This window comes from Palaemon carinicauda, chromosome 18 (genome assembly GCF_036898095.1).
Source record: "Palaemon carinicauda isolate YSFRI2023 chromosome 18, ASM3689809v2, whole genome shotgun sequence".
NCBI lineage: Eukaryota > Metazoa > Arthropoda > Malacostraca > Decapoda > Palaemonidae > Palaemon > Palaemon carinicauda.
This window is the reverse complement of record NC_090742.1, coordinates 15159455-15175333: the sequence shown is the minus strand read 5'-3', so window position 1 is coordinate 15175333 and position 15879 is coordinate 15159455. Positions and strand designations below refer to the sequence as shown.

The following is a 15879-nucleotide window of genomic DNA, read 5'->3' as shown; positions in this document are numbered from 1 at the left end:
AATGTTTCATTATATTTCAACGCAATTATCACTGAAAGATTATACCGTATCTCCGAAGCATTGTCGCTAAATTCCCTTTTTGTGCGAATACTATTCAGTCCTTAGATTTTGATTTATGAAGTGAGTTATACAACCTAGCGCTGGGGACTGCGAGGCCATTCATCGCTGAAGTTTATGTATGAAAACCTTGCACTGACGGAATGAAGAAAATGTTAAGTCTAACAGCAAGATGAAAGAAAAAGAGAGCGTTAGTACAGTAAGATACAGAGCAAATTAATGTAAAAGCAAGTGTAGCCTACCTATTATTACTACTTGCTAATCTACAACCCTAGTTGGAAAAGCAGGATGCTATAAGCCCAGGGGCTCCAACAAGGAAAATAGCCCAGTGAGGAAAGGAAACAAGGAAAAATGAAATATTCTACTCAGTAGTTTTACAGTCTTGATATGCAATTAACTCGTCTTATGAACTGTAGAGAAATGGAACACGTGTCTTAAATGATCTCATACTTTTGGGGATCGGCGGGATAAATCTGTTCAGTCAATCCAGATTTATTTAGCTGATTTTTGATAGAATGGGATCCACATACATCACTCGTATTTAGAATCAATATTGAGTATTATGCGCATACCATTAAAAGCTCTGGTTAGTGGAGCTTAACCGAAATGGGGTTTTAATAGAATATAGCTTACAGTTTAATGTTCTCTAGCTTTTTACCTGTAATATTACTATCAGTGCCTTCGTTGTTATTTTCAGGGATTTCTTTCGTTTATTAACTCTCGTAAAATCACACAAATGTTAAATTTGTTCCTTTGAAAATGATAACAGTTCAGAATACTGAATCGTCCGCAGCACCCATTTAGCTACAGGACACCAAGGCTCTTATCTAACTAAAGAATTACGAAATAACAATATTTCATCTTTGCTACCACTTGGAACAGTTGTTTAATCTCTACATTTATGAGTATCTAGATCAGTTTCACTTAGAATTTGCGACACAAATATAATTTGTCTTGGTAGAGGAAACTCAACTTTCCGCCTCTCAGACTGTCTGTATTTGTACTACTACTTCTTCTGAATCTGTATACTGAATGAACGACCCAAATATTAGCCAATTTAGCAGTGTTATTGTAATTAGTTTTGAGCCATTTGGGTGTTTATGTTTAGACAATTAATTTTAAAAGCGACACTTAACTTAAATTCTACGAAAATAATTTTCATTAGGAGCTTCTCTAGTGATTTTATCGAATAATCTTTGGTTTTCTTACAGAAGATATACAGTAGATTAATAATTTTCATTCGCTTGTTAAGATAAGTTTGTAACTGCAGTTTGAGAAATTTAGAACATTAAAAACAATCTATAGCATACTCGTCAACAATTTCCTTTTTATTAACAGGTACTGTAGACAAGATAACAATTCTATCGCTTATACATTTATTGTTGCAATATCTTTTATTAGATATACCAACTCTATTTGCGCACCATGTCAATCAGAGGCACTTAGCCGACCGAAGAATATTAATTTCACCTATTTTTTTTCAGCAACGTAAACTTTCCTGGACAAGTGTTGTGGTCGTGGCCAGTGAGAGTTCTTCATTCTTATTGTCCTTTTCTAAGTGGTCCTTGAACAAACGTCTCGTGGGGTCGGATACTCGATTATTAGCGGTTACTCGCACGGACCAATCAACGATCGAGAAGATCCTCAGGAGTTTTTGGACATTTACCATGATGAATTCTATGATACTTAATGTCGAGGGCGATGGTGACGATGTGAGGTAATTATTTCATTTCGCTTTTAAAATTTTCAGTTTGTAGTAAAACGTACACTATAAAAAGGAAATCTCACGATTTTTATTTAGTTCTGCTACTCATTATTTTGAAGTCTTTCGTTTTAATTTATATCTATCTATCTATCTATCTATCTATATATATATATATATATATATATATATATATATATATATATATATATATATATATATATATATATATATATATATATATATATATATATATATATATATATGTGTGTGTGTGTGTGTGTGTGTGTGTGTGTATATATATATATATATATATATATATATATATATATATATATATATATATATATATATATATATATATATATATATATATATATATATATATATATATATATATATATATATATATATATATATATATATATATAATGTGGTATTTAGACGATTCTGGTCTTGAAATAGAATTAAACTCATCTTATGATATTTCATGAAATACTGGTTTCGACAAACATATTTACGACGTCATATGTACTGGATATGTTCCTTTGTTAAAGACTCTCTCTCTCTCTCTCTCTCTCTCTCTCTCTCTCTCTCTCTCTCTCTCTCTCTCTCTCTCTCATAATATACTGAATCACCATTTCTCCAAGGTGGTTGTTTTCACCTCTGCCTGTATGTTTATTTATCGCCAGACTAACTCAACAAGTTACGAATGAATTTGTATGAGAATTTCACAATTTCATTAGTGTGATGACTTAGAAGCGATTAGATTTCGACAGTGATCCAGATCCAGAATTTTTATTATTCACTATAGTCAATTTTTTTAACGAGGCAGATTTGCACCGACTCGCAACGGGGCCCTTTTAGTTCGGAAAAGTTTTCTGATCGTTGATTGGTTGGATAAGATAATTCTAACCAATCAGCGAACAGGAAACTTTTCCGAGCTAAAAGAGCACCGCTGCGAGTCGGTGCAAATGCGCCTCGTTGAAAGAAATTGCCTATAGATTAATTCAGGGTCAACATGTGAAAGAGGGAGAGCTTGGACCGTAGGGTTCATTAAAATGTTGACAATCTTCATTGGCGGATGTCTGAAATATCTGATTGCTCTTTCTACTTGTTATTGGAATATCTTTATATATAATTATAAAACCTTTAATTTTAATCATAACTCTCTTCCGGTTGTATGTATGGAATTCTAATAGGGCAGGGAGGCCATTCAGCCCTACAGAGTTACTGAGGAAAACTCTAATATGAAGTAAAAGTTTAAAGAAGTTGGACAACAAGATGGAAGGATATGTGAGGAAAGGTAGCCTTAAGTAAAAGGTTAAAAAGTGGTTGTAGGTAGAGAGTGAAGGGACCCCTTAAAGACCATTACATAGTGCTTACAGTTCATTGCATATGGATCACTGACGACAGTAACTCCCTTGGGGATAGGATAGGATTTATAAATTTTGGCAAATTACCGCAGTGTTGGGTGCCTATGGGGGCATCAGAGTTGCAACAATGTAGTGACCTTTGTAAATTAATACCAAAAATGGATTTTGTAACCTTAAAGATTTAACCTACGAAGAGGAAAGAATTTCCTCAAATAATTTCTTTTAAATAGCCTATTTTTGCATAAATGGTGGAAATATTCAATATTCTAAATTATACAAAACTATTGTTGTGGCAATGTACTAACTTCTACATTTTAAGGTAAACTAACCGCAAACATTTACTGTTATAATTTTCAGGTGTAGTCTCTATTCTCACCTGCCTTACTCATCAGTTGGAAGGGATCAGGTCTATAGATTGGCCACCTGGAGAAAGAGAAAAGGATTCTCTCTCACCTCCGACCTTCCTATGTTTCCTCCAAAATTCAACAAGTGAGTAAATTCTTTCTTCCATTTATAAAAATTTACTAGTATAACTTATGGCCACAGATAGCTTCATTTATACCTTTAAGATGTGTAATAGATAACTTGAGTATACACTATTCTATCTATTTACAAAAGCACTTGCCCCATCTTTTTTTTTTTTTTTTTATTGGGGGGGGGGGGTTGCCGCATCAAACAAGGAACAAAAGGGGACTTGTCCTCTCTCTGCCGAGTTTGACTGGTACTGTTAGGGTGCCACACATTCTTCAGTAATTATGTGGTAGGGGAAAAGACAAAATTAATATCTTCAAAAATATTCATATATCAACCATTTCAATTGTTCTTCCTTTTCCCCTTAAACCAGTTTCTTTGGATTTCCCGTACCAGTCACGGCTCTTCCTTTCCCTCCTTTTTGGGACGAGAGGAAGTCTCAAGGAAGCAACTCTGGTGTCACCTATTCCGGGACTGACTTTTACCTTCTGGATGCCATAGCAAAAGCACACAACTTTACAATATACGTAGTACCGACAAAGAATTGGGGCGAGGTGAGTGTCAATACTAAATCGAAAGAAAGCATACGTTACAATGCTACTCACCAGGAATTTATATGAATCAGGTTACTGCAATTTCATATTATCATAATTGTGGAGCTCCTTAGTATAACAAATACTACAAAGATCTGATCTGATTAATTATACTAACCATATGATACACCACGAGTTAAGTCATCATTTTATATATCATTCTGATATTCTAATGGAATCTGACCTTCTGAATAGTCAAAATGTGATCATCAACAAGTCCCTTACAGTAAACTCTACAATAAAAAACTCTAAATAAACTACTGGTATCCAAAGTCAATAGTATATAGTAAATCCCCTAGATAGGAAATGGGTTCCACGAGTGAGTTCTCTGGTTGAAAAGTTCTAATGTCCAACATAACCCAGCTCATAACCACCCTACGCCCAATCTTACCATTGCTAGCGAGCTACAAGGGTACAAATTTATTAGTGCATAATAAAATGTTTTTACAAAAGGAGTTATGTATTTGATTCCGGACTTATTTTAATAATTTTCAATTTATTGCTCACAAGTTCATGTCTTTGATATTTCCCATGTCGGAGACTTACTACTTTTACCTTATTTTCAACCTAAGCCTCTTTAATCACAATAAGGCCTGCAATATATAGGAGTATAGCAAGCAAACATAGGAGGCTGACTCACCACAGGAATCATAAAATTGCACTGATATAAAACATAAAGCCTCAAACTTTAACAATTACGTAAATATTAATGTAACATACAAAATTCATTAAATAAAAGATATTTTCCTACAGGTACTTGATAAAGTCGAAATTCGAGAATCTTTTATAGCTTCAGTCTTCCACGCTGTTCTACCTATGCGTTTGAAGAGGTTTGATTACTCCTCTATCTACGAGTACAGTTCTGTCGACTTTAGCTTTGCTAAGCCAGAGGTTAAACCACAGTGGCAAAGTCTTTATTACCCACTCAGCCCTAAAGTTTGGATCTCAATCGTTGCATTGATCATTATAATGGTGGTATTAGTATCCATGGTAAGTTTTGTTTTTCAGAGCCATACATACTCTTCTATACAATCGCTTGTATCTGCATATAGTTATTCTATAAGAGTTATTACACTATAAGGTATCTGAAACATGCAAGTGATGTCATTTTTTCTGTTTTTGAATTAATTTTAATTTGTCATAGTTTGTGTTCCTTACTTGACAATCGATATGTTTAGAATATAAGCATAAGTGCCAGACTTAATAATTAGGAAAATTCTCTTCAAAGTTTTGCAACATTCAGAATACCATATCTTCAAAATCACTCACAGAATTTCATGAAGTTCATGTCAAAATGTAGCTGAATATCTTGGCTATCAACTCGGACCAAAAGAATATTAAATCTTTGTTTTGACTGTGGTAAATCTTATTGACTTCCTATTCTAGGTGCTTTGATTTATGCTTTCCAATCACAGTATTAAATGCTTGTACCTAACATGATAACTCAGAGCATTGCATATGCATGCATTCTTGTTTTTCCTAATCCTATAGTAAATTCATTTTTGCATTTTGCTTTAATTGATCAATCTTCTCACCAGACATATCTGAGTTCTGTTTTTATTACATTACTGTACTAAAATTCTAAATTATAAAAAAATAAACTTACTACAGTACTTCGTTATCAATTAATAAATAATCTTGAATATTTACTTTCTAAAATACCAAAAACTATCACTGCTTTCATGAGACTTACTTTAGTGAAAATTGCATGCTAATCCTCAAAATTCCAGTTTGTTCGGGTTTCCCACTCTTTGGAGGTAAATGGTAAACTAGACACAGCAACAGCCATTCAAGAAATGGTGGGAACACTTTTGGGTCAGAGCTTATCTCACAGTCTTCCGAAGAGTCAGTCGCGGAGAGTTTTAATTGGGTCCTGGATGGTTTTTGCTTTCATCTTAGGCACAGCTTTCCGTGGAAACCTGATTGCTTATCTTACTCTTCCAAAGTATCCTCCACGACCTGAGAATTTGAAGGAACTACTAAGAGTGGCTGAAAGGTACACTACAGTAAATTTATTGACTGTAAAATAACCTAATCAAGTACAGTATATTTTTGTATAACAATTGATTTGACCTTATTGAAGGAACTTTCCTTGACAGAGACATTTAAATATAATGGGTTTACTAAAAGCAAGAAGTTTAAACCTCTGTCACTCACCTTTTTATTAGGATAACTATGCCACCATATGGGAAAGACTTCAAAGCATTTTTCAGCCAGTCAGATTCTGCAGACTTCATCAAACTTGCAAACCTCATGCATATTGTGCCTTCAGTCCACGAAGGCCAAGAACAAGCTCTTCAAAGAAGGTATGCAGAAGTGAACTTCAATCTCCACTGTTTGATCGTAATATTCATATTTCTTAGTAACTAATGTCTCTAATGTTGCGAGATGCTAAGGGCCTTCACTACAGTTGCCTAAGGATCCCAATATCTTGCTGTCTCAGGCAGATCATCCAGACCAATTTATAAATATTTCTTTACAGCTCTTAATTCAGTAAGTCTAGACTGCCTTTCAGGATTCCGAGGTCCAAGAAAACAGTAAATAACAAAAGATTTTCAGAGCATTAGAATAAATTATTTTTTGCCAACTGATAAGGCATAGTGCAGTACTAGATATGAATCTTGTAATAGGAATAATATACCAAGTCCCTTAGATAAGAACTTCCAAGACAGGGACCTATGTGTGTGTAATGAATTTTTCTTTGAATAGGTGCAAAACACATCACAAATTACTTGACTTCTTTTAAATCTTATTCTTTAGAAATAGCTGTAAGAATTCTTGATGCATGTGTAGGATACCCAACTTATGTTACCAAGACAGCTGGAAAAATAATGGAGAGTATGGGTTAGGGGTAATGAGCTTTAAGCTTAAGTTATACTGGAACTGAAGAGAACTTAACAACTAAAGATCCCACCTCTTGGAAGGAATGAAATTCTTGAGTAAGGGGACTTATTAAGGATCTGAGAATTGGTGTTAAATTTCCATTTTTCTTTCAGGCAAGGTCACTTGGATACCCGACGTTATCAAGAGCACTACATTGCACAATTCCACACTCGGATTGATGGCTCTACAAAACTTTACGTTGGGCGAGACGGTGTCTTACCGGGGAAATCTGCTTGGCCTTTACCACACGACTCTCCATATGCAAAAACCATCAACAGAGGTCTTATAGCTGTGCTTGAGGTAAGTTGTCACCTGTAGTATTACTAATTCTCATAATTCATCTTCAGGTTAAAGTACTGTAAAGTATGTTTCGTTGTTTACACAAGAGAACCCTAGGAATTTAACCTCCTTTAAATGTGGTGATTCACTTAAAATCTATAAGACCTTAAAACAAGCAGCTATAAATACACTTACAGTTTATGATTACAGAAAGTACTCAACTTAAGATGGAGATCTGTTCTTATGATGTGTAGTAAATTTAGTTTTGATGGAAGTCGGAACACACCTAAATATGTAAGCACCAAAGTCACTCACCCATGCAAAGGCAGTAGTAAAGTCATTAAATAAGACATAAAAAAATCGTGACATGAAAATTAAACTAGGACTAAAAACACATATGAAGGATATACTGTAAATATACATATAAATTAATAAAATGGAAAAGAAAGATAAAAATACAATTCTTTACCTTCACTTCTGTGGTTGGTTTGCCACTAGAACAGCTTGGTTGCAGTATGTGGCCGATGTTCATTGATGTGTTTCCATTTTCCCTTTTCTTCAAAGCACTGCCATCTTTGTCTGCCTAACACTTGGGAATCTTAATGAAAGGCATACTTCTGGAAACTGAGTGACACTATGTTCCTCACTCAGCCACAGCATTACACTTTTTTCCCTCTGTCATCAGAGAACATATATTACAGCTGTACTCATGAGAACTAGTTCTCAGTGGGCTTGAAAATTTTTTATTTACAATGCATATGTCAGAAGTTAATAAAGATTTTTCTTAATAATATGTTGGAGATACTCTCAAAACGATGCGAGTTGATAACGAGGGCCTTTCTTATACTGTACTACTCTCTTTTGGTACTTAACTTCATAGCAAGTGATTCTACTGTATTATTATACAGTATTAGGGTATGGCTTGCATAATCTCGTTACTTGACATATGTTGAATTTTATAAGAATATAATGATGATAAAGGCTCTTCTTTACACTGATTATACCTTATCAACATATTTACACATTTTCATTACCATAACTTCAAACTTTCATAGATTACTCCCCCCTGATTTATTTCCTATACCATATCTAAAATGCAAGGACAACAATTAAATTAAAATTCCTAGCAAAATAATAGGTTTAAAAACTATTTGTTCTGCCAATTTAATATACTGCAGTGTCACAAATAAAATCGAACATATTTTGTTTTGATAAACCCCAAGAATATCATCTATTTACTTTTAATCACAGGCAGGTCTTTATGAGCACTGGAGCGAACAGCTGATCGAGGAAACGAAAAGCGAAACAAGACGTAGACTGCGGGAAAAGCAAGAAATGATGACGCTAGAAGGGAAAACTGATCTCCAAACAGACACTGAAAAAACTACCATGGCTCTAACTCTTGTACATGTGCAAGGACCTCTCATGCTGCTGGTAATAGGTCACAGCTTAGCTATCGTTGCCTTTGCCTCAGAATATGCTATGTCTTACTATATCAAACGGTAAAATTTTTCTAAAGATGATTTTATGGTGTAACTCAATTTCTGACTATTAGTATGACTTGTTAGTTCTACACTCAAGATCTGAGTTCTTTAATCTTTTACTACATTAGTATTGATGTATGCCACTCAACCATAAGTGTTTCAATCCTTTGAATTTTTAGTTTTCCTCTGTTGTTTAACATAAATTTCTGGTGTGTACATATTTTACAACAAAAATATATCATTATTATTATTATTATTACTTGCTAAGCTACAACCCTAGTTGGAAAAGTAGGATGCTATAAGCCCAGCGGCTCCAACAGGGAAAATAGCCAAGTGAGGAAAGGAAACAAGGAGAAATGACAAATTCGAAGATAATTTGTATTTTTCCTAACCATACAAACCTTAGCTATTTACAAAGGGTATTACTTTTAGCGTAGCTGAAATGGCGAGCCATTAGAATTTAACGAGGGTGTATTACCCCCGCGCTAGTTAGCGGGGGGGTAGGGGAGTGGTAGCTAGCTACCCCTCCTCCCCCTCACACACAGGTGAATACTCACTTTCACTTAGAGGTAGGACTTGTCTTGGGGGACAGGGCTGGCGGGCAAATATGTGTAAATAGCTAAGGTTTGTATGGTTAGGAAAAATACAAATTATCTTCGAATTTGTCATTTGTTCCGTAACCGAAATACAAACCACGCTATTTACAAAGGGTGACTTATCCCTTAGGAAGGGTGGAAAGTCCCCAGCCATACTGGCTTTGGCTTTACCCGGGGACTCAGAATCCGAGTGAGTCGCACTCGAGAAAAGGAGTCCCTGCACCTCACAAGTTCCTTGCACCGCAAGGAACCATGTGGCCTACGTAAGCTTGTGTGTGAAGGAAGAAGTGTGACCCGTCCTAGGCAGTTGACCTGGAGTTCCAGAAGGAACTCTGGGTTAGGACGTTCCCAATACCACCTCGTCAGGGTATGGGGGACGCGACAGTATTGACTCAATACTCGGAACACAAGGAAGCATGGTTTACCTGCAGAGGTTCGAGGTCAGCTATGCAGAGACCAGGATGCTGCTTCCCCGTAGAGGGGATGATGAAGAAAGAAGTAAGGGCCAGACATACTTCTTTCGTTCATGCAGACTAAAACCTGATAACAATGCCCTCAACCTTCTGCTACCTGTCCAAAAAGGAGCCTGAGGTTAGACCAGCTGTTGTGTAGCCACCACAGAGCGATAGAAAACGTATCGAGACTCCTGTGGGTCACGCCCTGCAGGAAGCGGGCTGCGAAGGTCATCAGACGCTTCCAGACTCCAGCTTGTAGCACCTGCGTCACAGAGTAGTATTACTCGAAGGCGAGGGACGTTGCGATGTATCCAACATCGTGCTGTAGGGAGACGTGACGGGGGAGGGTCTGAAGACAGGTCGAGATGAATGTCCTTGAGTCCGGGCTGAAGAGGTATACTGGTGACTCTCCCCCCATGTCCTCCTTGTGTTCCCAAATCGGCTGCAACTGAGGCCAAACTGCAGCTGTTCCCAGCGCTAACCTCTCGATTCCTGTACTGGCAAGAAAGAGAAGGTCTTGGGACATCAGACACAGAATGGAGACTCAAAATCTTGAATGAATCGGACCGAAGGGTCGGGACCCTCAGATTCTGAGTCTAGCCAACAACTCAGGAGCGAGCCTGAATGTTGCCTTCCCCTCTTCCTTAGAAAGGGGGGGAGTAGTAAGAGACCAAGAAGATTGCTTACACACTGGCCGTGGCCAGAGTGAGCAGAAGACCCAAGGCGGAATACAATCCGAGGCCTGTCGTAAAAGGGTCTTGAGAAGATCTCTTAAAGGACTAAAAGTCCGAGCCATGCTCCAAGTTGGAGGTCTTCCTCCGACTAGGGCAGGGACGATCGTAGCTTCGCATGAGCGAGAATAGATCCAGCGGGCAGGAAAAAGTTATTCCTTTAAGCCTGAAGGTCAGGGAAAGGCTGAGCGACAGGCTTCATTGCCAAGAGCGGAAAGGAGTTTCCTCCCGCCGAAAGGCAATAAGACCGTTATTGCTGGAGAAGAGGCCTCACGGGAAGAGGTATATCTCCCACGGCACCAACCACCTTAGACTCTTCACTTTGCCTGGGAGACCCCTGTGGATGACTATCGCAGATGACGCGACCTCCGTACCGCGACTGTAGCGGGTTGTCTCTTCTAGAGGAGGAAGCGTAGTGTCTCCAGGCATGAAGCCGAAGCGACGCCCCGGTTCGGGAGAGATGTCGCAGTGTGGTTGCTTGAGTAGCCTGCGCCGTGGGAGAAGCTCTCCCGGGAGTTCCGTCAGGGGAAGCAGAGGGTCCAGAAACCGTTCTGCGCATAGTCCCAGTGGAGCTCTCCCATTGAAAGGTTGACAGACAACCTGGTTTTGTTGAGACCCATTGTCCGCAGACAAAAAGGAGGGAAGACGCAGGCGTCGAAGTTGTCCCACCATCACCGGAATGCATCTTGCCAGAGTCTCGGGGTCTGAGACTGGGGGGAAAACTAGCGGAAGCTTGAGGTTCCAAGCTGTCGCGATCAGGTCCCCCAGATCAGCACTTGCTGGTTACCCAAGGTCAAAGACCCCTAGGTACACTCTCTCTATGAGGCTCTGCTTGGATAGTCTGAGAGAAACATTCCCCTGCCTGGAATGAGAGAGCCGATGGTGGAATTGAGAGAATCTCAATCATCCCGGTATCTCTACTGCAAGATGTGAAGGTGTGAAAATGCGTCCCCTGCTGGTTAGCATGAAGTCGACACGCAACGGGGCGACTTGGCAGGAGCGGTAGGACTGAAGAGGGGCCAGACTAAGGCCCTTAAGCCTGCCTGAATGATGGAGAGGTATCCTTCAGGTCTTGACCATAGGCCTGGACCGGAACATGCCCCCCCCCTTTCCTTTGACGAGTCCGAGAACCGCATCAAGAATGTGGGGAAAGGACGAGAATATCCACTACCATCAAGAGGCTCCATAGGTCAACACCCATTGCAGGTTTAATAGTTCCGCTGGTCCCATAGGGCCAGGGAGTCCGGTTAAACATTGCCTGAAGCCACCGGAACTTGGATCGCCCCACATGGAACTTATCCTGAGGCGACCGTTCGGACTATAAACGGGTCAATGAGGAAAGAAGAACTAGGAAACGTTCCAAGGTAGGGCTGAAAACTCTGCTTGACTGAGAACAGGTACTGCGACTCTCCTCAGTCTTGCCACAGTCAACCGAAAGGAAGGCTCGGAGGATGTGGTAACAGAATCTGGCGTCCCCAGGTGGTCACCCATCCAAGTGCCGACGTTGCTTAACCTCGCTGGACGGACGAGAAGCGGGGTTTCCAACGTGGTAAGGCGGTTGGCTCAATATCATGGCCAGATACTCCAGATGTTGAGGCAGAGGAAGAGAAGGCTCCAAGCAAAATACCATGAGCCCACACTCATGGTCAGCATTCGGAAGCTTTTCCCGGCGCTGAAGAAGGTCGAAACCCGAGCCTACCGGAGTTGACCAGCCCTCCAAACAGCAGAGGAGGCGGAAGTCTGCACCTGAGCGGCCAAGAGGAAGGCAGGGAGAGTTCTCTGGGGAAACAAACCTGCTATGCCACGGCGGGATAGCCACACTGCATCATAAGCAGGAATACTTGCAGTTTAGGCTGAATTCGACGAGCACCCTGGAAGATGGATGGAATGGAAACTGAAAGTACCCGTCCTTCCGATCCAGGGTTAAAGGAGTCCTGTCGCCTCGTTACCAGTCTGATCGATTCTGCTGGTCTACGCTGGCCGAAGTTTGTTCGACAAACTTGATCAGGGCTGAGAGGTCGACTATGGACATCCCCTCTCAGATCCTTCCTTACAAGAAAGGATCGACTGAGGGGGCCGGGGGTGAAGCCGTCGATGATCCTAAGGAAGACCTTCGCCTAAGGTATGGATCATTCTGCCCAACCGGGCAACTCTGCTGATGCTATGGCATAGAGGTTCAGAGACACTGAATTCGCTGACAGAGACGGCAGGCGCGATATCCTTGGCTACTCACAGAGATTGTGCGGGAATGGGCATCGGGAAGCTGTCATTCGGATGAGTAACCTTAAGCATCCTCCCAGCGAAAAAACCTGCAATCCTAGAGTTCGTGAACTCCTTTTAGGACTATGCCCCCCCGGGGGAGTCTCCCGTGCCATCTGTTCCTGACAGGAGGAAACTGCAATTGGACACCTTGTCCCAGTTGTCGTAGCCGATAACTTAGGCCGACGTGGTTGAAAGAAAAGGGAGCTGGAGCCCTGCAGAGTCTGGAAGAAAGCGCCTTGGAGGAGTGAAACCGGAAGTCGATTTACTCCGCACAGCAGATGTTTAAGTCTCTGTCCTTGGGCAAAGACAAAACTCTTCTCAAGGATGGAAGGGTGTCTGAGGTCGTTGAACTCCACAGATGAGACACCCGAAGGAAGCCTTCAGTCAGTGCGTCCAGATGGTAAAACATCGAGCTTGTCCGCAAGTAGATACTTAACGACGAAAGGCCAAGGTGCCTGAGCTCGAGAGGAGGAAAGTACCCTTGATCTTCCTGTAGCTTCCTTGAACCAAACCTCGGGCCGTAACCGAGGAGGGAAAGAACCTGGTAAGCTCCCAGAGGAAGAGGTAAGCAGTCACCCCTTGTCCGATGGAGAAATCTTCAACGGAAAGCCCCCCCGCCAAAAATCCTTCCAGGGCGGGAGAAGGAGAGAGTACTCGTGCAGGAGAGGGGACCCTCGAGACCGACCTCTTGGGAACCAACTTCGCCCTGGGGGAAGTCACCACGAAGTCCACTCCTCTCTTTCTCTTCAGCGTAGGAGAGACAGCCGCTGGTTTGTTACCCTGGCCGGTGAGTGCTGGTTTCATAACCCTCATTAACGCCCGTGCCAGCGGATCAAACCATGTCTGCTGCTCCAAGGACACAGAGTCCGAAATCCTCGCTAAGGTGAAAGGGATCGGGCGATCCTTTGGAGAGGACACGACGGTTCCTGCCTGAAAAGAAGGTGGGAAGAATGCTGTACTGACCTGTCTTCGTCCTGCACTACCAACCTGTGCTTGGATGGAGGTGATCCCGAGTGCCGCCTAGGAGCACGCGTCCCTGCTGCTACCACCAGCTGTGGAATTCGCCGCGAACTATGGTCGCGCGAGGGCGAACGGTCGCGCAAAGGCGAATGGTCGCGCGGGCGCGCAGGCGAGTGGTCGCGCGGGCGCGCAGGCGAGCGGTCGCGCGGGGCGCGCCGGCGAGCGGTCGCGCGGGCGCGCCGGCGAGCGGTCGCGCGGGCGCGCCGGCGAGCGATCGCGCGGGCGCGCCGGCGAGCGATCGCGCGGGCGCGCAGGCGAGCGATCGCGCGGGCGCGCAGGCGAGCGATCGCGCGGGCGCGCAGGCGAGCGATCGCGCGGGCGCGCAGGTGAGCGATCGCGCGGGGCGCGCAGGCGAGCGATCGCGCGGGCGCGCAGGCGAGCGATCGCGCGGGCGCGCAGGGGAATGGGCGTGACGGCGAGGGATCGTGCTGCCGCGTAGGTGAAGAAGATCGCTGGCGGTAAGCGATGGCGAGCAGCATGTGTAGGTGAATGATCGCGTGATAGGGTGCGATGGTGATCAGCATCCGCAAGAGGGCGAGCGTTCAGGGTTGTGCGATGAGGAGCAGCATGCGTAAGCGGGCTATCGTTCAGGGTTGTGCGATGGCGAGCAGCATGCGCAGGTGAATGATCGCGTGAAAGGGTGCGATGGTGATCAGCATCTGCAGGAGGGCGATCGTTCAGGGTTGTGCGATGAGGAGCAGCATGCGTAAGCGGGCAATCGTTCAGGGTTGTGCGATGGCGAGCAGCATGCGCAGGTGAATGATCGCGTGAAAGGGTGCGATGGTGATCAGCATCTGCAGGAGGGCGATCGTTCAGGGTGGTGCGATGAGGAGCAGCATGCGTAAGCGGGCAATCGTTCAGGGTTGTGCGATGGCGAGCAGCATCTGCAGTTGAGGGTCGCGCGATGGCGGTCAGCATCTGCAGTTGAGGGTCGCGCGATGGCGGTCAGCATCTGCAGTTGAGGGTCGCGCGATGGCGGTCAGCAGCTGCAGTTGAGGGTCGCGCGATGGCGGTCAGCATCTGCAGTTGAGGGTCGCGCGATGGCGGTCAGCATCTGCAGTTGAGGGTCGCGCGATGGCGGTCAGCATCTGCAGTTGAGGGTCGCGCGATGGCGGTCAGCATCTGCAGTTGAGGGTCGCGCGATGGCGGTCAGCATCTGCAGTTGAGGGTCGCGCGATGGCGATCAGCATCCGCAGTTGAGCTAGTAGCTGGCGAACCATGTTCCTTCAGAAGTGTTGGAGAACGTTGGCGTGCCAGCTGTAACACACGTGGGCGATCTGGAGATCGCTGGCGAGCTGATGATCGCTGACGAGCTGACGATCGCTGGCGAGCTGATGATCGCTGACGAGCTGATGATCGCTGACGAGCTGATGATCGCTGACGAGCAGAAGGCTACGCGTGGAAGCCTGCGCAAAGAAGAAGAGTCCTTGACCCCGACCTGAACCGAAGTTCTAGATCGCGAGGGCGAACGTGGGCGCACAGGGCACGTAACAGGAACCACAGGGAAGATCATCTTGAAAGCGCTGACGAACAGGAGAGCGCTGACGAACAGAAGGGCGCGCAGGGAAACCCTGACACGCAAGGGAAGAACCCCCGTGGGGGCAACCCTTTGCCCCGAAGGGATCGTTGTCCGCCGGGAGACTGATGTCCGTCGGAAGACCGCTGTCCGTCGGGAAGACCGTTGTCCGTCGGGAAGACCGTTGCCCGTCGGAAGACGAGATTAGACTGCTGTCCATCTGCACCAAGACGGAAGATCGAGAAAAAGAAGTTGTAGGCTGCAAACGGAGATTCAAAAAGGCGCCTCAAGCACCCTTATAGGGAGATGAGAGGCCCTTACGACGAGGCGGACGGAGGGCCTTACGGCGAGGGAGGCCAACAGCAACAGCAACAGAAGAAACCTCCGAAGAGGAGTCTCTATGAGTGTACTCTCTCGCGAACGAAAGAGAAACACTTCGTGGAAGAGACTGGTC

The 15879-nt window shown here is 43.5% G+C and overlaps 2 protein-coding genes across 3 annotated transcripts in view; both read left to right on the top strand.

The window, feature by feature from the left end:
• The window catches only part of ssp6 (short spindle 6), a 363586-nt gene that overhangs the window by 195256 nt on the left and 152451 nt on the right, over window positions 1-15879 (top strand). The window lies entirely within an intron of this gene.
• On the top strand, window positions 1594-9002 carry LOC137656981 (ionotropic receptor 93a-like). The gene is made up of 8 exons (XM_068391328.1): window positions 1594-1774; window positions 3493-3624; window positions 3980-4160; window positions 4953-5189; window positions 5930-6195; window positions 6368-6505; window positions 7196-7382; window positions 8613-9002. The coding sequence occupies exons 1-8, from the start codon at window positions 1725-1727 to the stop codon at window positions 8865-8867; spliced, it is 1446 nt and encodes a 481-aa protein (XP_068247429.1). The 5' UTR covers window positions 1594-1724; the 3' UTR covers window positions 8868-9002.